We start from the raw sequence: 18,757 nt of genomic DNA, 5'->3' as shown, positions 1-18,757 counted from the left end.
AACCTTTGTCCACAAGATAAGAAAACCTAAACTAAATCAAATCAAATCAAATCTCTAATTACATCAAATCTCTAAAATACTTTCTTTTATGTTTTTCAGGAAAAACATATTGGACTTAGTTGCTTATTCTGATTGGATTGGACCGGTTGTCCCAAGAGACTCGATGTTCCACCACTGGGTGTAAGTGTGGAATCTAATCGCACTAAATCCCGTCTATCGTCAACTGAACCAATTTTTGTCGGCATGAGAATATTAAAACTGTTATTGAATGCCAATCACTGTTCTAAAAATCCTTCCAATCATAATTAATCTCGAAGTGTTTGAAAACTAGGAAGGGGATGAATTTGCTAATACACGAAAGAAACTTAGGTAGATTGTCGGATTATATAAAATAAATTTACATGTGATTACTATTATTATAGCATCTTAGGCAATAATACAATGTCAAGTGAACAAAATTAACTCACGATTTGGGTAGCCCTCGCACCAAATGTACCTAACTTACCGTTGACAGGAACTAAAATACAAAGAGTCGTGCTTTCATAAGTTGTGCCATTTTTCTCTATTGTATAGATTAGCCTACAAAGTCTTGAACTTTCTCCTTCCCTCCTCCACATATTGGATGAGTTCAAATGGAAATGTCACAGATGGAAAGGTACATGGCCAAGAGTTCTCATCAGAGCAACTGATCATTCACGGATCACTTTGACTATGAAGGCAAACTTGATCGTAGGAGGGCAGGTACCAGACAGTCACGAAAAATGGATTAGAAAACGAAAGGTTCAGTCTTCTGGGGACAACGAGGAGACTTTTGCAAGCCTCGGAAAAATATTTCATTCATTGACCGATAATTGTGTTACGGGTGAGCTCACAAATTCGTGTTACTACAATTTCTTCACTAACTCATCCGATTCAACGTAAGAACTGTATATGTGAGGTTTCAGCGTTTAAAGTTCAAATCTTTCCCCCTTTGTAGTCTCCTTTCGTATAGAGTTGTTATCGCTTGCAAAATAAATACCTTAATCACAGAGTTGTTTACGCGCATTGATTCTTGGGTGCAAGCCTCTATCGAAAATCATTTTGTTAGGAAAAATGATTTCCGCACACTTATTCAATTCAAATGCCAAAACTAAACGTAGTGAAGAAAAGGGATGCACGGAAGTCACTTCACTTTTGCAAAGTGTACAACGTGCCTGACTGGAAGAGCTATAAGAGCTCGAACTGCTGCACAAACTAGAGGCAGACGGATCGTATTTCATGTTTGAATAGTTTATAAGTGACACAAAGTGGAAAGTTTTGTATAGAATCTGATCATATATAAACTCTACAAAGTTTTGCAGACTACTTACGATACAATGGACCGAAAAACACTTGCACCACACCACAGAAACGGAACACAAAGAATAGTCGATTGAACGATTCATACAAGTACAGTGTCATCAATGGCTCGAAAAGCATAGTTCGAAACAGAGCATGGCAACAGAGATCAATGAATAACTTCTTTATGCTAGGGACCTCACTGCTGTTCCTGTGGGAACTCACCTGATTTTGCTTCCCCTCCGGACGTTCCTTGTGTTGCGCCCATGCCCATAACCTCAACAGGGGGTGGGTGATCAAATTTGCAGGATGCACCATACTTGCACGTGCCAGTTTTCAGGTAATACACACAGATAACAACACCCTGTAGAAAGGTTCTGCCCTTATTAGAAGTCTTACATACAAAGATTCCAGACAATATGTAACACCTCGATAGACTAAAATTTTCAAAGGAAAATATCAAAATATACGATATGGATTAAATGCATCAGGATCACTTCTGAATGAACAAAAGGGTAGTTGTCTCTTCTACTATCGACATTTCTCTAATTCAAGTACAAACGGGGAGATCCTTTTCCCCTATGAAAAGGCTTTTAGGACCTTGGCCCGAGTACATGAACTAAAACACAATTGTGGAAAGGAAAGAAGTCCAGAACAACCGCGCACAAAAAATACAGCATTATGCTAGTTTTTCTAGTTCACTCATCAAGGAACTGTCCAGAGCCCAAAGCTAACGTTAAGAGTGTCTACAGCCACATGATTCTCTGTTATTAAAGACCTTTCACAATGTTTGAGGCATGTTATGCAAACAAAGACGGCAGGTGAGATTTGGTCCAACAATTGGGGGCCAAGCATGCCAACACGCCTACTAATGCACAGAAATAGAAATATCAAACCGTCTGAGAAAAGTTACCAAGTTGCTGGAGAAGAGTTCTCAAGCTTTTTGGAAAATACTAATACTGTCCTGGACCCTCTAATAAAAAAAGACTTGGTACAATCGCAACAACTGTTCTAAAGAGAAGGATCATACCTCTCTCCGAGGTAGTCCAGCAAGAGTTAGCTTAACGTTTGCATCTTGAACTGGCACTGCCTTCGGTGCCGACAGCGCCACTGCTGACCTATCAATTGGGTGATGAAATTTGCATAGCTCGCCAAACTTACATTCCCCTGTCTTCATATAGTACTGCAGCATGACAAAATCAACAAACATGAGAAGTCATCATTAGGGTTCCAAAGTTTAAGAAAAATGAGAATAATTTATGGACAAATCTGTACTGGCAGAGTTAGACAAATCTGCATATAATAAAAACAAACAAATAGTTCAAGATGAAGTTTTACAACCACATGCATTAAAATAAAATTCATTTAACTAGAGGGTGAAGAAGAATGCTTACATCACATTCAATCTGTCCAAAGCGTTGAGGATACACAGTTGGGCCCACTCCCACCTAAAACAAAAAATTAAGTAACATGAGTAAACTTTTAAGCAAACAAATACAAAGATGGAAGTTTTACAACAACGTGCCATGGCCCTCCCAGTATGTAGCGATGTGCTATCTTTTCTTCTTTTTCTTCATGGTGTAAACAAAAAGCAACAAAAAGCAGTAAGACAAAAGATACAATGTGATTGGTATATGTACCGTTGGCTGAGCCACAGTTTGATAAATGGAGGCAGCTGGATCAATGACTCCTATGTTCAGACCTGCAGCCGGAGTGGCTACAATTGGATGGCTGATTGCAGCAATTGGCGGATTGATTGCTGTACAAAAACTTTTAAGCAATGAAATTCTGATGCCCCACCGTATTTGATAAACAATTGAAACTATGACATGCGAAACTGAACCCAGGAATCTTGAACATCAGAATCTTAAATATACCATATCTATCAGGATGATTGTAGCGGCAAGTTGCCCCATACTTGCAACTGATTCAGAAAACAAATCCATTTAAGAATTCTCGGTCACCTTTCAATTTAATTAGAGTATATTACTTATCAACAAAACTTAAGACATATGCTCACCTTCCAGTTTTCAGGTAGAATGGACAATCAGGTTCACCCTGTTAGAAGCAAGAGATACACAATCAAAAGAAATTCACAAAATTATAAAGCTGTAAATCAAAACAAGAAAGAATGAACAAGATGTAGGCAGTTAATGAAGGAGTAATAAAAGGATCATGCAGTACTTCATCCCTCCATTTATTATCAAAGGTACATTACCGGTCTTACAGGAAGCTCCTTGGTGTTATATAATAATGCAGGGGTAAATGAAATAGGAGCCTTAACAGAAAATCCAGTTCCATCCGTCTTGATAGCCGTCCCGGTTTCTCCAGCTTTGTTCTCTTGGTTAGCTAATGGTATTTGGATATCTTTCGGGTGATGAAATTTGCAGGTCACACCAAATTTACATTGCCCAGTTTTCAAGTAGAACTGTTTAAAAAATATAGAATGGAATGTAAACAAATCAACATTATAAACAGATAGATAACGAACACAACAGAAGTAATGGAAATATATCTTACTGCGCATGGGGGTTCAGATGGCCTCTCAGGTAAGGTAAAAACATCAGCATTTTCTGAAGCATCCTGAAACCAGAGTTAAGCATGAGAGAATAAGTCCAGATTACAGTCAAGTCTTGGATAATATATATATCATCTGCACTTACAGAAGCAATCACTTTGTCCTTCGGATGATTAAACTTGCACCTCATACCAAATTTGCATCTTTGAGTCTTTATAAAGTACTGCAACATATAAATGGAAAAGAATCAAGGAACAGTTCAAGTGCTTAAATGCATTATTTCTGCAAAAAGAAGAAAGAATAGAACTTCTACTTACAGGACAATCTGGTGCTCCTGGTCTCTCAGGAAGGACTTCAGTTGGAGCAACAAGTGGAACCTAAATAAACCAGAGATTAATTTTATTTGTATAGCAATTGATAGGCAAATAGAAAATAGCCCGTGAACAAAATTAACAGCTGCAATCTTTGATCAACAGCTTCAGTTTCTATATTCAATAGATTCCTAATGAAGATAATATAGGAGGCAGAAAAGAGCAAACACTTCCTCTATTTAATATATTTCATGCAGAAAATTCATGATATTAAGCAAGTAGGTAATCATGAGATTGGACGCCTATGCACATAAAATTTAAGGCAATAATATAGGTGTAAGCCTAAAAATTAGGTCCATCTAGTCATGAAATCTTAGAATAACACAAATCATACATTTAATTAATATATTCTTCTAAATTTGTACGTCATCTTGCAAATGGTTTATCAGATGAAAGCCCTTTTTACATGATTCTAAGCAAAGTAAAGTATGTGTCTACAATGATGTCAAGGTTTCTAACTTGACTCCACAAACGTTACATCACCATCTCCAATAAATTTTAGCAACCTGCCAAGACAGCTTCCAAGCAATTCTTAATGCATTCCCACAGCCTTCACAATCACCAATAACCAATTTGTCTTTCAAACATATCAAGGTACAAGTACTATCCTCAACTTGTCAATTACTACAAACAACCCAATCACTTGAACTTTATCTTCAAATCATCTCCACAACAACTTCAACATAGGAGCAAAATCTCCCCAAAGAACCAAAATTCAGATTTTGGTGCAGGACGGTGTTCTAGAGAGACCACCCAAAAGGATTCTCAAAACTCAGTAACACAATGAGTTTTGAAAAAAAGCATGTGCTAAGGCATTGAATAAATTCTTCGAATAATCAATAACACTTGCAAAAACCTCTCAGACTATGGAAAAATATAACTTACGGTTTAAAAGTGAAAACACCCAACAACCAAGTCAAAAGCTCAAAACTAACCTTAGCTATATTTTATTTTCCAAGGGTAAAACTACCCTGCTACATTCTACCAAATTCTTCAAATTCGAGACCTAGGACACTTTACTGAGCAGACATTCAGCGAACATTAATCAAATCAATCTACCAAAATTCTGCTTAAAAACATTCTTGCATCGGGTATTACCTTTTCTAAGTGTAAGAGTTTGGCTGACAAATCTTCCTTCACAATATACGAAATCAAACCAAAAATGTTCAACATAGCTTAAAGATGGTATAATGTTCACAATGAAAAACATGATAGACAAGGTGTAGTGGGACGGGATTAGCCAACACAATGTACCCTAATACCCTCTTTCTAATCAGCAGTTCACTACATGACTGTTTAATCAGATGTCAAAATACAGCTAACTGGGATCAATGAAATGATATCAAATTATGAAGAAATCATAATATTTTTTTGAAAACCAAAAATTCTGTAAAGTCCAATAGGTGTAGTAGATTAAAGAAAGAGAAAGTGAGAAACAATAGATTCCCTAACTACTGACTTAAGAACCAATTCAGCCTCACTGGCTGAATTTTGTACAGAAGATTTAGCGGGTAGACAAACTATAGAATAGATAGATACAACAGTAAATTTTCAAAATAAAAAGTTGTACTCTGATGCAGACTATAGAGCTCTATACTGTATAAGAAAGTATAGACATAAGCAAATAAATCTCATCATTATTCATTAGTATGTATTCGTTCATTCAAAGAACAACCATACAATGCAGTAATAACAAATAGTTTTAAGATACGATCAATTTGCTCAAACTAAAGAAATTTATTTTAGATATAAAATTTAAGAAGTTATAATACTAAATACTAATTTTGTATGTATAGTATGATAAAATACCACTATAGGCATGTAATATAACAATAAACAGTCACCTCTTTCCAATCTGGGATTCCACCCTCAGGAACCCAAATAGGATGGTCAAATTTGCAGCTCTCTCCAAATTTACAGGTTCTTGTGAGCATATAATGGGCACAATCCTTCTCTCCTGGCCTCTGTGGATATATAGGCAAAGTGCTTGCACCCTCGTATCTAGGGCGCTTGGCTAACGCAGCATACCAAGCTTCTTGCCCAATCGTATTATAGGCACCCATATAACTCTGATGGTAGAGTGCTATAGTAGTAGACACGTATATACAAGAAAACCAGAGGAAACATATAGGTAACATTATAAGTATCGCTTTTAAAGTAATTTTGAGTATGAAAGTACACATATTAAACACATATATAGATATTCTTATGCTTCTGTAAGTGCATATAGAAGGCCCTAATTGCCAATATAAAATCTCTAAACTACCGGACATTAAGTACTTACTTAGACATATAAAAATACAATACCCAGATGAACCCTACAGTAATCAATTGTAAATTTTAGCTACACCCCATACTAACCCTATAATAATCAGACATGCCTTTACTAAAACAGTTCCATTTTTCCTTCTTTAAGGTGAAATCTGGGGTGAAACGACTTGATACGAGTAAGCTTGAAACACTAAACAGTTTCAAACATTACTAACGAATTCGAAAAGCATATTCGACACACTTCAGGAAACGTATACACATACAAGATTATGTTAGAAACAACACAAAATTTAAGCTTAGGCAGTAAAGGCACAAAATTTAACACCTCAAGTAATGTACTTTAACATAAATAAAATTCAAGATCCCCACTTTTTTGTACAACAAACAAAAACAATTACACCCAGAAGGACAAAACGTGAAAAAATGATTGCAGTCCAGTCCCCAAGCAACTTTCCCAGTAACCAAACAGAAAGTGGAAGTAGAGTGATAGACAGCGGAGGAGTGAAAAGAACAAACCTTCGGAGGGGCGTTTGACGCCGGGGACGCCGGGCTCGACATCTGGAGCTGGCCATGCGGAATGGGGAATCAAATGCGGCGGAAGATACATGGAGCTAGCTCGGGTGTGGTGGTCGGCGAAAGGGTCGGACCCGGAATAGTAACGGAGGGCGGGGTCGGATAGGTAGGAGTCGGTTAGGGCGCGGGAGGAGTAGACGGAGGAGAGGGCGGCGGCGGTGGCGGCAGAAGTAGCTGATTGAGCAGCAGCGCCGAAGCCGTAGAGATGGCTGGACATTTGATCGAGAGGTGGATAATATTAATTGCAGATTGGACCTGGTGCCCTAGAAAGTAGAAACTGCGAAATTATTGAGGACCACCGTTGTCGTTTTAATGGGCGGTGTCCCTTTTGGAGTTTTTGGACTGTTTTGGATTTTTGGACGGACTATAGACTATAGGTTAGGTGAAGTGACTGCTAATTTGCTAGCGACCAGGAAAGTAATGACACACATGCGTCTTGCGGCAGTGGGCTCGATATTTATCCGTCTGTTTTTTTAATTTAACTGATTAATGTTTTTTTTTAAATCAAACGATATTATTTACACTAAAAAAATATATTGGATTATACCTCACAATAAGTTAGCATTAATATGATCAAACTTATTTTTGATCCTATTAAATTTATTTAGTCCCAACGTGCATCCGTCAATTTACGAGTAAAAATGTGTTCTTTATAAAAATTTAAACACTTGCCTATTTTTCTTTCTAATTGAGAGGAATATAAATGACTTTCCAACTAATTATACATGTGTGGCTCTTTCTAATCGAAAATTATTACATTTAATACAATTATAATGTTTGTTGGGTGGACTTGAAAGTCCATAGGTTTGGAAAGTGAAATGAAGGTGAAGGTCCCAAATTTGATAAGTGATTTCACAAATTCTATAGGACAAATAAATACGTAGCTAAGCTATTCAAATTTAGCAAGAAATTAACAACCTTTGTATAGGCTATGCAAGAAATTAACAACCTTTGTATAGGCTATTAGAGATGAGAATATACTTTTGCTCAATCCGGTTCTCGTCAAATTATTTAAATTTTAAGATTCGTAACTTAAATCAATTAAACTAAATTAATTTAACAGTAATCAATGAAGGAGTAACGAGTAAGGATCACCCACTTTAGAGGTGAGCAAAATGCAATTTAACAGTAATCAATGAGGGATGAACAAGTAAGCATCACCCACTTTAGAGGTGAGCCAAAATGCATTATTTGAAGATGCTCTTAATCTTACCATCAACTCAAGTCGTATACCGACGTTAATGCCACTAATCACGTTTTTATATTAGTACCGACATTAGGAATCAGATCTTCTCACGTATTTATATTAGTACCGATCTTGGGAATCGGATCTTCTAGTATTGCATCGTGATTAGTTGAGAGTATCAATTCCATATTGGAGAAAGAACAGAATGTACTTATATATAATGTTACTACTGCTCATATTCCCAATTAATTTTACTATAGAACTTCAGCTTTTTTCATAATCCCAAAGTAAATTGTCTAATTCGTGAAACCTAATAAACATACATGTTTCACGTCACTCGAGTTGTTTTGTTCATGCGCTAGATTTAAAAATTCGTCACACATTAAGAGATGTATTGAGAATATCAGTCCACATCAGGAAAAAAAAGCTTTTATAAGTGCTTAGATATTATTCAACTACTTTTCATATTACCAATTAATTTACGATGTAACGTTAATTTTGGGAACCGAGAAGGTAAACGAGAGTAAAGCACTTTATTCTTTTCTCGCAAGGAAAAAAGTAACGACTAACTATTTAATTGACTAAAGGTTTCGTTTTAGTAAAAAAAACTAACCGTATCGCTTTAGTAAAAAAGACACATCGATTGATGAGCAAATGAAGTAGATTGATGAAAGTTTGTCGTAGTTTTTTTTATATTAATTTCGAGTGGAGTATCGTTCGAACAAAATAAAAGGCAAAGAAATTAACTCTGAAAAAAATTTCACATGAGATTGGATACATAAGCAAATACATGTAGTGATGTGCGTACGCTGATTAAAACATACTACTTAGTATTTAGCAGCAGGGAGCCAGGGACACATGCACACGCAGCCTGAGCGCTAATCATTAGCCAGTGCCGGAGACACCGAGGTCCTTTTTATTCGGGTCTTTTCCGGCGCCAAAGACGGGGCCACCTTTGCCGGCAGCATCCTCCACCTTGTCTTCGAGCTTGTCTATCTGAACGCCACCCTGGTCCTGCTGGGATCGTAGCTCCGTCCTGCTCTTGTTCTCCCCTCCTTGAACCGACTTGTACGTTGTCGCCGTCTTTGACCCCGGCGGCTGAGCTCCCTGTGCTCCTGACATACCTATGAACTATGATCTCCGATGATCAAATTATTTGCCGATGAAATGACGACCGTTGATTTATATATATCTTCTTAAATTGCTTTGGTGATTTGAGGTGGGTGTGTGTGTGTGCGTTGTGTGTGTTTTGTGTGTGTGCGCGGCGCGCGCATATATAGGCTCTGAGAGTCGTGGGGATCGATTGTTTCTGCGACACCTGTTAGGCTGCGTGGCAAGAATGCATGCCTTGCTACAGGTAAGCCTAGAGCCCTATGCGTTTCTTTATGCAAGCTACTGCCATGTTTTTCATGGAAAAACATGCATGACGATCAAATTACGCTCATGTTGGACCGTATCAACGTACTATTCTGCTATAATGACCGACATGGATTTAACGACATAAATATTGTTGAAAAATGTTAAGAAAATATTTTTAAAAGTGAAACTATTTATAGACTTGCTATCATCTTATGTTTTTTAGATAATATTTTATAATATTAATTATGAGGTAACAGAGAGTTTATATACACTACTACAAAATGGACTTATTGTGTTACTGGGTGATGTCGCTTTAATATAATATAGTGGCGGATAAGACATTTGCGACACCTACTAAACATGACGTCGGATTTACTGTCGCTTGTAAACGTCATAAACTATCTATGTCGCTTTTAACCGACGTAAACATTTAATGTCGCTTATAACCGACATACATTTTAATAATTTTTAAATAATGGTGTTGCTTTAAAAAAATAGTGTCGCTTTTAAGCAACATAAAGTATTGGTGTCGCTTATATCAGACACTAATTATTGTTTTTAAATATTTTAAAGTCTGCGTCGGTTCTGAGCGACATAGATTTTAGTTTTTTTTTTATATTTCGAAACCCGGTGTCGGTTGTAAGTGACAAATTGATGGTATTTATATACTCTCCCCCATGTTTTCTTCTTTCTCTCTTGCATCTTTCTTAAGGATGAGTTTATGAGGTGGCACGCAACTAGACCTGACAAACGGGTCATGTCTGTTATTTTCGTGTAACACATGTTATCTTAACAGACCGTGTCGTGTCTCACCCATTATCTTAACGGGTCCTTAACAGGTCGGGTCACTTTACCCAACCCGACCCGATATGACCCCTTAAGAAAAATATTTTTTTTCTTAAATTTGCACATACCACACATTGCCACATAAATATTACTTCAAAACATTAAAACACATTTGTCGTTTAAGTACTACATCTACACTCGAAAATAAGAGTCTAATAAACAAACATTCATACACTACTAGTCTATTACAAAATGTTAAATGTGCAAGGATATGCAAAAATGAAAGAGTTTTTGTTTTCAAGGTTGTGAAGCGTTTCTTAAAAGTTTAAACCTTGCCATAAAACTCAAAGATTGCATGTTATTCCTTTTACAAAATTCTCAATTTTCATTGATCATCATGACATAAGATTTTGTGGTATCCACTTCTGTAAATATTTTAAATTGACGATCAAACTAGTTCATTGTATTCATATAGGATCAAGGGGTGTAGTTGTAAAAAATCATCAAAATCGAAGTTAAAATAACTGTTAAATCGTGATTTTTAGTTTATAACCGTCGAAAAGTTTTGTCTCGTTACTTGATCTCTGAATGTTTGTTTTTTGCAATTTTTGGCGTATGTGATCTCGAAGTATATACAAATATGTTTGACGGTTGGATCGTTGAAACTAGTTTAGTAGAATGCGTATCCCATCAAAACAATAGATTCACTAATACTTCAGAGTTTATTCATACTTTCATTAAGTATAACATAAGAATTTGTGGTATCCACTAGTGTAAATATTTTAAATTGAAGATCGAGTTCATTCATTGTATTCATATAGAGTCAATGAGTGTAGCTGTAAAAAATAATCAAAATCGGAGTTACAATCACCGTTAAATCGTGATTTTTCGTTGATAACCGTCGAAAAGTTTTATCTCGTTACTTGATATCTGAATGTTTGTTTTTTGTGATTTTTAGTGTATGTGATCTCGAAGCATATATAAACAAGTTTGACGGTTGGATCGTTGAAATAAGTTTTGTAGAATGCGTATCCCATCAAAACGATAGATTCACTAACACTTAAGAGTTTATTTATACTTTCATTAAGTATAACATAAATCCACTAGTGTAAATATTTTAAATTGAAGATCAAATTCATTTATTGTATTCATATAGGGTCAAGGAGTGTAGCTGTAAAAAATCATCAAAATCAGAGTTAAAATAACCGTTAAATCGTAATTTTTCGTTTATAACCGTCGAAAAGTTTTGTCCCGTTACTTGATCTCTGAATGTTTGTTTTTTTCGATTTTTGGTGTATGCTATCTCAAAGCATATACAAACAAGTTTGACGGTTGGATCATTGAAATTAGTTTCGTAGGATGCGTATCCCATCAAAACGATAGATTCACTAAATTGAAGATCGAATTCATTCATTGTATTCATATAAAAAATAATCAAAATCGGAATTAAAATAACCGTTAAATCGTGATTTTTTGTTTATAACCGTCGAAAAGTTTTGTCCAGTTACTTGATCTCTAAATGTTTGTTTTTTTTTCTTTCCGATTTTTGGCGTATGCAATCTCGAAGCATATATAAACAAGTTTAACGGTTGGATCGTTGAAATTGGTTTCGTAGGATGCGTATCACATCAAAACGAGATTCGCTAACATTGAGTTTATTTATATTTTCATTAAGTATAATATAGGATTTTGTGGTATCCACTAGTGTAAATATTTTAAATTGAAGATCGAATTCATTAATTGTATTCATTATATTTATTAAGTAGATTTAAATTTATTTATTTTGTACGTATAACACTTAAGAAATTGAATGGTATGTATATTTAAGCCGATCTAATGGTCATCAATTTTTAAAATTTAATTTAATATATATATAATTATTATAATTTTTAGGGGTATAAATTGAAATATTTTGGGCGGGAATTTTCTCGCTTTTTTGGCACGCGCAAAGTTTTCTTATTTCGACGCCACATCCAATCACTGATTCACTGACATGTCTCTCAGACATACGTTGGTTTTAATTGACGCAAAATTTCCCTATTTCGACGCCACCTTCAATGATTGTGAAGTTTGTCAGGCTCACGTCGGTTTGAACCGACACAAACTTTTCCTATTTCGAGGCCACCTGCAATGACTCTTAAGTTTGTCAGGCACATGTCGGTTTCAACCGACGCAAAGGTTTTTTATTTCGATGTTGTCAGGCTAACGTCGGTTTTATCCGACGTAATATTTTCCTATTTCGATGCCACTTGCAGCAACTGTCGGTCTTTACCGACGCTAACTTTTTAACCATATTTAAACCCCTTCTTTCTTGTTACTTCCGTGCTTTCATTTCCCTCTTTCCCATTACCCCCTTCTTTCCTATTTTAGAGATCTGAAGTTACAAAGCCGGAAAATTGTGGTCGATGAATATTATCCTTGTTCAGTTATGGCGTGAAATTTGTAAGAGTATCTGCAAGAACAATTCTTCAAAGACCAAATCAAGATAATTCATGAATCAAGGGATGCAAAGGAATAAAATTTTGAGAGGCTGCAGTAGGAGGAACGTGACAAGGTGAAGCACTCATATCTCAACCCTTCAGATACAGAGGAACAAAAATACAAGTAATTTGTGATAAAGAATATGCGTAGACCAAAGAAAGTTAGGCCTCCAGTAGAGGATCAATACTTTTACCCATGTGGTGCTTCTGGTTTTGTTTGATTTATATTTCTTCCATACTCCTTATGACTGTAGGTCAGAGGAAATTGAGAACTTCATCAAGTCTCAAGAAAAAGAGATGGAAGAATTTATGGCAGAGCGGGACATGCTGATGAAAGCTCATGATGACGATAAAGCTGCAATGAAGTGGAGGCATTGGGAGGAAGAAGTGGAACTGGAGAAGGATTTTGATGCCAAATTAACCCAGCTCATGGAAAAATATTCCCCGCATCTCCCTGAAGAAATTTCAAATTGACTTTGAAGGCTAGATGTTTGCAGTGCATTTTGTTGGAGGAGAGAGTGTGACACATCAGTTGTACGTCACTGAAGTTAGGGTATTTTTTATCTCTTTTGTGGTATGTTTAAACATAGATTCCATGAGTTATACCTAGAAGGAAAAGGCATTGAACCAAATGTTTCGAATGGTGCTATTTTAGAGATCTGAAGTTACTTAACATCAGTTGGCTATGCCAGAAAATTGTTGTCGATAAATGTTATCCTTTTTCAGTTTTGGTGTCAAAAACTTTTGCAAGAGTGCGGCAAGAATTTGTATGGATTGTATATTTGTATGGAGATGTTAGGTAATGTTGGTTACGATCGACAGTAGCTCGACTAGTTTATTTATTTAACTTATGTGATGTCGGTTTGGACCGACAGTAAGTGTGATATTTTTATAGTTTATTTGTTATTTAATGTTGGTTTTGACCGCCATCATATCGGATTTTCATGTTGCTTATAAGCGACGTAAGAGCCGATGTCGCTTTTAAGCAACGTTGTTGTTCATTTTTTTTTATATTACTTTGCTTCTTGGTGGTGGATTAAGGGGGCTAAGCAACATCATTACCCTTTTGGTGACGGTAGTATTGGTGTCGGTTCCTCTATCCGACATTGCACGTTTTAATATCAATTTTTTACCAAAAATCCGACAGTAATTGGTGTTCTTGTCGGTTTTACAGCGCCAGTGATATCCCTTTTTGTAGTAGTGATATAATTCCACTTTTAAGATAATCCTTTCAACATTTCTCAATATTGTACCATGTGATGGTTTTACGTGAGGGATAGTATTAAGGAGAAATTTTTTAGTTTGCCCGTAACACGGGCAGTACATCATAATACAAAATTTGAGAAATCAATACATCACATTATCGCATACACCACCAATCCTACGAAGAAACCCAACAAAGCACCGGCCGTGACTTCTACTTCAGTGTGGCCGATCGATTCTTTTAGCCGAGTTGAAGTATTGGTAGCTCTTTCTAAACCTTCCTCAGCATTAGTTCCTAAGCCAGAAGAAATCTGCTTCTGAGTAATTTGCCTTTTTATCTTGTTGGACTGAGACTCTAAATGGCCATTTGTTGCTTTTGATGAGAAATAATTTGCTTCCTCAGACAACACAGACTCAAGGCTATCCGACTTTAACGACGATGATGTTTTAGGTTGAGAGATGATTCTACCTCTATCCTTCGTAGGAACTGAGTTCGCAGGCGTGTTCATGGGCAATGTTTTGTTCAGTAATATTGCATGAGTGCCAACTTCTCTTCTCACCCCCTGAAAAAGTAAGGATTTGCCTCTAGTTTGATCATTATTCTAAGACAAGTATTATTAACTGTTATTTCTTAATAACAGAAGACTTGGCGCAAAATCGAGCGCAATGACGTTATAAGATTCATACAACCGATCCCCTATTTAGTGGGATAAGATGGCATTGTTGTAAAATATACGAACTCTCGAAATTAATAGGTTCAAGGAACAAGTGAGAGAAGAGATGGATTCGAGGTGTAAAACTATGAAGAACATTTATACCTGAGCATCATACATCACTAGGCCTGCATAAACAACAGTTAGGCCAAATATTGAATCCGAAAGGCCCCTTGAACGAAAAAATACAGTAACCAGCTGTAAGATATCCAACAAAGATATTCAACTATACATACAAAGATGTTTATATCCATCAAATCGAGGAGAAAGAAGACGGGTCGTGCGTGCATACCTTTCAAGGCCAATTGTTGTTGCAGTAGCCACCATTGCCTATCCAAAAATGGTAACAAAAAGCGAGTTCATCAGCGTCAACTAATCAGGATTCAAAACCCAAGTGAGTAAAATGAATTAAGAGCCTGTTTGAAAGTGCTTTTTGTGGCCATAGCACTTCTATCAATTTTTGACAGTTAAAAGCACTTACATTCTTAATAAACATTTATATGTTCTTCCAGCAAAAGACTCCTCATGAGAAGCATAAGTGCTTTCTAAATAAGCAGAAATGCTTTCTAACTTAGGGCTGGTTTGGTATTGCTGTGCTTTGAAAAAAAACTGCTGTGAGAATAAGCGGCTGTGCTGTGAGAATAAGCGGCTGTGAAATAAAGCCAGTAGAGTGTTTGGTAAACTTTTTTGTGAAAGTGCTTTTGGAAAAAGATGATAGTGTGTCTTTTCATTAAAGGAGCATTGTAGCTCCGTGTGCTTTGAAAAAACTGGCTTTTTTTCAAAGCAGCAAATAGCAGCTTCAGCTTTTCCTTTGATTTTCAGCTTATTCTCACAGCAGCTTCCAAAATAAGCTCTTTTTTTTTCAGTTTACCAAACACAAAAATGACCCTCAGCTTTTTTTCACAGTCATTTTTTTTAAAATCACCTCAATCCCAAACGGGACCTTAGTTACATTGTTTACTGATTGAACATCGAGTAAAACAGCAGTAACAGTACAGTAAAAACGGGGCTTACAGAGGAATGAGTAGAAGGGAATCCCCCAGCCTGAACGACCGCCTTGAAATCAAACTCTTTGCCATACAAAATCACAGAAGTCACCGGCTTCGTGAGCTGCCCAACCGCCGCTGAAACTCCAGCCGCAATCAAAACCTTCCCAAAATCCAAACTTTATCTCAGTGATGAACTTCAGGGACCAAAAGAATCCCAAAAAATGCAGCAATTCAGTAATTCAATCCAGAAAATCGTAAAAAGCAAGAAACTTTAGAGGTACCCGGAATCGAATTCCACCTTGTTATGTGCGAGCTGAGTGATTTCATCCAGCAACTGAGCTCTGAGACAAAAAGGTGCAGTTAGACGGCGTCGTTTATAAATGGGGTTGTGGTGGTTTTCCGAGTAGGGGAAAGCCAGATAATTGTGTAACGCACTGGAGCTGGAAACGCTCCAAAAACGCAGTAACATTGTATCTGACTTTGTCGGCGTCTCTCTCTCACTGTCCATGTGAGAATAACTAGCCACAAGAAAACACCGAAAAGGTGCCGTTTACGTTTTATTTCCAGCAATGATCATTCAATTTTAACTTAATTAAAATAATTATTTTTTAATTAAAAATTCGTGAACATTGATCTTTTGATTTCACATGTAGTTATTGTCATTTTCGTTCATTTTGTGAAAATATCAGATTAGAACATCTTAAAAGGAAATGCCAAAATATCCACGTAAGTTATAATAGCAAAAAAAAAACTACACTTATGTTCTCAAATCGAAATGTCAATTCTATGTGAAGGTGACATAGATTGGCAACAAGACCATTGCTGTCAAATTTGATATAAGTTTCAAAATTAATTATTAATTATTAATTGTTTATCATCATTATAATTAATGTTGTTGTTGACCGGTACATTTGTTTATACAGAGTCTTATCGAAACATTTATAGTACTGTTCATTTTTAACGTTAAGGACATTTTTACTCTAAAAAGTCACTCATGATACTATTCACTTACAACATATTTTTGTTATTTTGGTTAAAACTTAAAGTTTTCAAGCCTTTAATTTTCCTTTATTGTGTTGTTTATATCCTGCCTTTTTTTTTTTTTTTGAGAACTTTTTTGGTGAACTTTATATCCTGCCCCTTTGGTGTTTTCAATCAAGCTATAAGGTGACCGGTCCCCTTTTGATTAAAAAAAGAGAGTTTTAATGAAAAGCTTGTGGTACTGTTCACTTTAACGAAAAACCACATTTTTACACTAAAAAGTCAAACTTGATACTATTCATTTTACCCTTTATTTTGTCATTATCATTAAAACTCAAAGTTTTCAAGCCCTTTTCATTAGTTTTCTTTTAAAAAAAACATGAACTGTTTCTATTTAATAATTATTAAATGTCTTTTATTAAATTTTTATTGGTTTTAATAATTTATTTTATAATATAATAAAATAATAATCTCAACTACATATTAATAGAACTTTCTTTGTCAATTAAAATCAATGAAATTGCAATTATAACTTTTAAAACATAACTGAAAAAAATATTAAAAAAGAAAAAAAATGTGGGTATTAAAGTAATTTCACACAAACAAGTTTTTGCTCATATCACCATATCACTACCCTCTAAACTCATTCTCTCTTTCTTTATTTTTGATCAACTGCCAACTCCTTTATTTTTCAAATGTCTGCCAACCCGTTAAAAACAAGGGAAATTTTACAAGAGGTCTAATTTTATAGCCTATCTTTTGAAATAGATCCAATTTTTAGTGACTTTTAACTTCTGAAATATGTCCAATTTTTAATCCAATTGGACCCATATCAAAAGATCCCTAAAAACAAATGACTTCTCCAATCAAAAAATTAAAATTAAAATATTTGAGAAAAGATAAAAATTATATTTCTCACACATAAAATGTGTGGTCTTTGCTAGTTTAATTTAACATATCATCACTTACAACATTCTAATCAATGGGTTTTGCAAGGTTGGTAACATAAATGGTGCTTTTAAGATCTTCAAGGATATGCAACTGAAGGGGCTCTCCCCAGATTCTGTTACATATGGAACCCTTATAGATGGACTTCAAAGGGTTGACAGAGAAGAGGATGCGTTGGTGGTCTTTGATCAAATGATGAAGAATGGGTGCACGCCTAGCTCTGCAGTTTATCATGTATATGCAGTGAAATTTTATCAAATGAGAGCTATTCCAGCAATTCTAGCAAGTTATCATGGATATGCAGGACAGCGACCAAGAAGCTTGGCAGGAAGTCTGTTTGCAGTGAAGTTTTGTAGTTACGAAGGTGTTAGTTTTGGCAGAAGCAGCCTAGCTACAAGAGTGGGTAAGTTTTGCATGGTTTTGTCTTTCATCGTCACGTGTCACCATGTGGACAAAGTTGCTAACTTTGTAATACTTTTTGTGTGCACATTGGATTATTGAATTGGATCTCATGACCTAAAAGAAGTTGAGGGAATGAAATCCTGAAAGCGGACGCACCCTCAAATTTTTGGATGAATCCAAGGTATCCCCTGCACGTAGGCAAGATTAATCTCTCGAGTTGGGTCGCACCAAAAAGAAGTCTTTGGAAGCAAAAAGGTTTGCATAGTATATAATGGCACAGCCTGGGCCACAATCTTTATTAAGATCTCTTTTCCCGCACTACTGAGAAGACTCCCCCTCCACCCATTAAGTTTTTTCCATAGCCTATCTTTGATGTAAACGAACGTTTGTTTCTTGGATTTACCTGTGTACACCGGCAAACCAAGATACCTCTCATGGTATTGCACTTGAGTCATACCCAAACAATCTGCAAGCAACTGAGCATCCACGTCATTCACATTTGCACTAAATGCCACCCCACTTTTAGACAGATTAACTGCTTGCCCCGAAGCTTCTTCATATATTCGCAACAAAGTCTTCAACTCAAAACATTCTTCAAGAGTACTCCTGGAAAAAATAAAGCTATCATCCGCAAAGAGTAGATGATTTATACTACATCAT

The 18,757-nt window shown here is 36.0% G+C and overlaps 4 protein-coding genes across 7 annotated transcripts; 1 reads left to right on the top strand and 3 right to left on the bottom strand.

Moving 5' to 3' along the window:
- Nucleotides 1–1,277: 1,277 nt before the first annotated feature.
- LOC126586756 (zinc finger CCCH domain-containing protein 37) lies at nucleotides 1,278–7,386 on the bottom strand. 2 transcript variants are annotated; one of them, XM_050251697.1, is made up of 12 exons: nucleotides 6,994–7,383; nucleotides 6,051–6,289; nucleotides 4,153–4,212; nucleotides 3,981–4,058; nucleotides 3,838–3,900; nucleotides 3,536–3,745; nucleotides 3,338–3,375; nucleotides 3,195–3,241; nucleotides 2,958–3,076; nucleotides 2,712–2,765; nucleotides 2,348–2,500; nucleotides 1,278–1,681 (listed from the first exon to the last, which is right to left on the bottom strand). In XM_050251697.1, exons 1-12 carry the CDS (start codon nucleotides 7,265–7,267, stop codon nucleotides 1,517–1,519), a joined length of 1,500 nt encoding a protein of 499 aa, XP_050107654.1. In that variant the 5' UTR covers nucleotides 7,268–7,383; the 3' UTR covers nucleotides 1,278–1,516. The 2 variants fall into 2 exon arrangements, with proteins under 2 accessions (XP_050107654.1, XP_050107655.1); XM_050251698.1 differs by lacking the exon at nucleotides 1,278–1,681 and adding an exon at nucleotides 1,822–2,182 and having other exon boundaries at nucleotides 6,994–7,386.
- A 1,514-nt stretch (nucleotides 7,387–8,900) lies between these two features.
- Nucleotides 8,901–9,496, bottom strand: LOC126586883 (uncharacterized). The gene has a single exon (XM_050251848.1). It carries the CDS (start codon nucleotides 9,356–9,358, stop codon nucleotides 9,122–9,124), a length of 237 nt encoding a protein of 78 aa, XP_050107805.1. The 5' UTR covers nucleotides 9,359–9,496; the 3' UTR covers nucleotides 8,901–9,121.
- Nucleotides 9,497–12,718: 3,222 nt separating this feature from the next.
- LOC126584615 (protein SUPPRESSOR OF GENE SILENCING 3-like) lies at nucleotides 12,719–13,829 on the top strand. Of its 3 annotated transcripts, none has more exons than XR_007610037.1 (2): nucleotides 12,719–12,985; nucleotides 13,116–13,829. XR_007610037.1 is itself a non-coding variant. In XM_050248946.1 (2 exons), the coding sequence occupies exons 1-2, from the start codon at nucleotides 12,874–12,876 to the stop codon at nucleotides 13,333–13,335; spliced, it is 282 nt and encodes a 93-aa protein (XP_050104903.1). In that variant the 5' UTR covers nucleotides 12,719–12,873; the 3' UTR covers nucleotides 13,336–13,793. The 3 variants fall into 3 exon arrangements, 1 of the variants encoding a protein (XP_050104903.1); XR_007610036.1 differs by having other exon boundaries at nucleotides 12,719–13,022; XM_050248946.1 differs by having other exon boundaries at nucleotides 12,719–12,935; nucleotides 13,116–13,793.
- Nucleotides 13,830–14,121: 292 nt separating this feature from the next.
- LOC126584614 (uncharacterized) lies at nucleotides 14,122–16,295 on the bottom strand. Its single transcript, XM_050248945.1, has 5 exons — nucleotides 16,065–16,295; nucleotides 15,792–15,926; nucleotides 15,070–15,107; nucleotides 14,883–14,949; nucleotides 14,122–14,627 (listed from the first exon to the last, which is right to left on the bottom strand). Exons 1-5 carry the CDS (start codon nucleotides 16,272–16,274, stop codon nucleotides 14,217–14,219), a joined length of 861 nt encoding a protein of 286 aa, XP_050104902.1. The 5' UTR covers nucleotides 16,275–16,295; the 3' UTR covers nucleotides 14,122–14,216.
- Nucleotides 16,296–18,757: the final 2,462 nt, after the last annotated feature.

Source organism: Malus sylvestris, chromosome 10 (genome assembly GCF_916048215.2).
Source record: "Malus sylvestris chromosome 10, drMalSylv7.2, whole genome shotgun sequence".
NCBI lineage: Eukaryota > Viridiplantae > Streptophyta > Magnoliopsida > Rosales > Rosaceae > Malus > Malus sylvestris.
This window is presented reverse-complemented; position numbering and strand designations above follow the sequence as displayed.

Coding starts and splice junctions, on each gene's coding strand:
- LOC126586756 (XM_050251697.1), bottom strand. CDS start 7,267: ATGTCCAGCCATCTCTACGGCTTCGGCGCTGCTGCTCAATCAGCTACT. Junction 3,242..3,337: donor TTCTACCTGAAAACTGGAAG/GTGAGCATATGT, acceptor TTTCTGAATCAG/TTGCAAGTATGGGGCAACTT. Junction 1,682..2,347: donor CTGGACTACCTCGGAGAGAG/GTATGATCCTTC, acceptor ACCTTTCTACAG/GGTGTTGTTATCTGTGTGTA.
- LOC126586883 (XM_050251848.1), bottom strand. CDS start 9,358: ATGTCAGGAGCACAGGGAGCTCAGCCGCCGGGGTCAAAGACGGCGACA.
- LOC126584615 (XM_050248946.1), top strand. CDS start 12,874: ATGAATCAAGGGATGCAAAGGAATAAAATTTTGAGAGGCTGCAGTAGG. Junction 12,936..13,115: donor AGTAGGAGGAACGTGACAAG/GTGAAGCACTCA, acceptor TTATGACTGTAG/GTCAGAGGAAATTGAGAACT.
- LOC126584614 (XM_050248945.1), bottom strand. CDS start 16,274: ATGGACAGTGAGAGAGAGACGCCGACAAAGTCAGATACAATGTTACTG. Junction 15,927..16,064: donor CTCAGCTCGCACATAACAAG/GTGGAATTCGAT, acceptor GATTTTGGGAAG/GTTTTGATTGCGGCTGGAGT. Junction 14,950..15,069: donor ACAACAATTGGCCTTGAAAG/GTATGCACGCAC, acceptor TTTTCGTTCAAG/GGGCCTTTCGGATTCAATAT.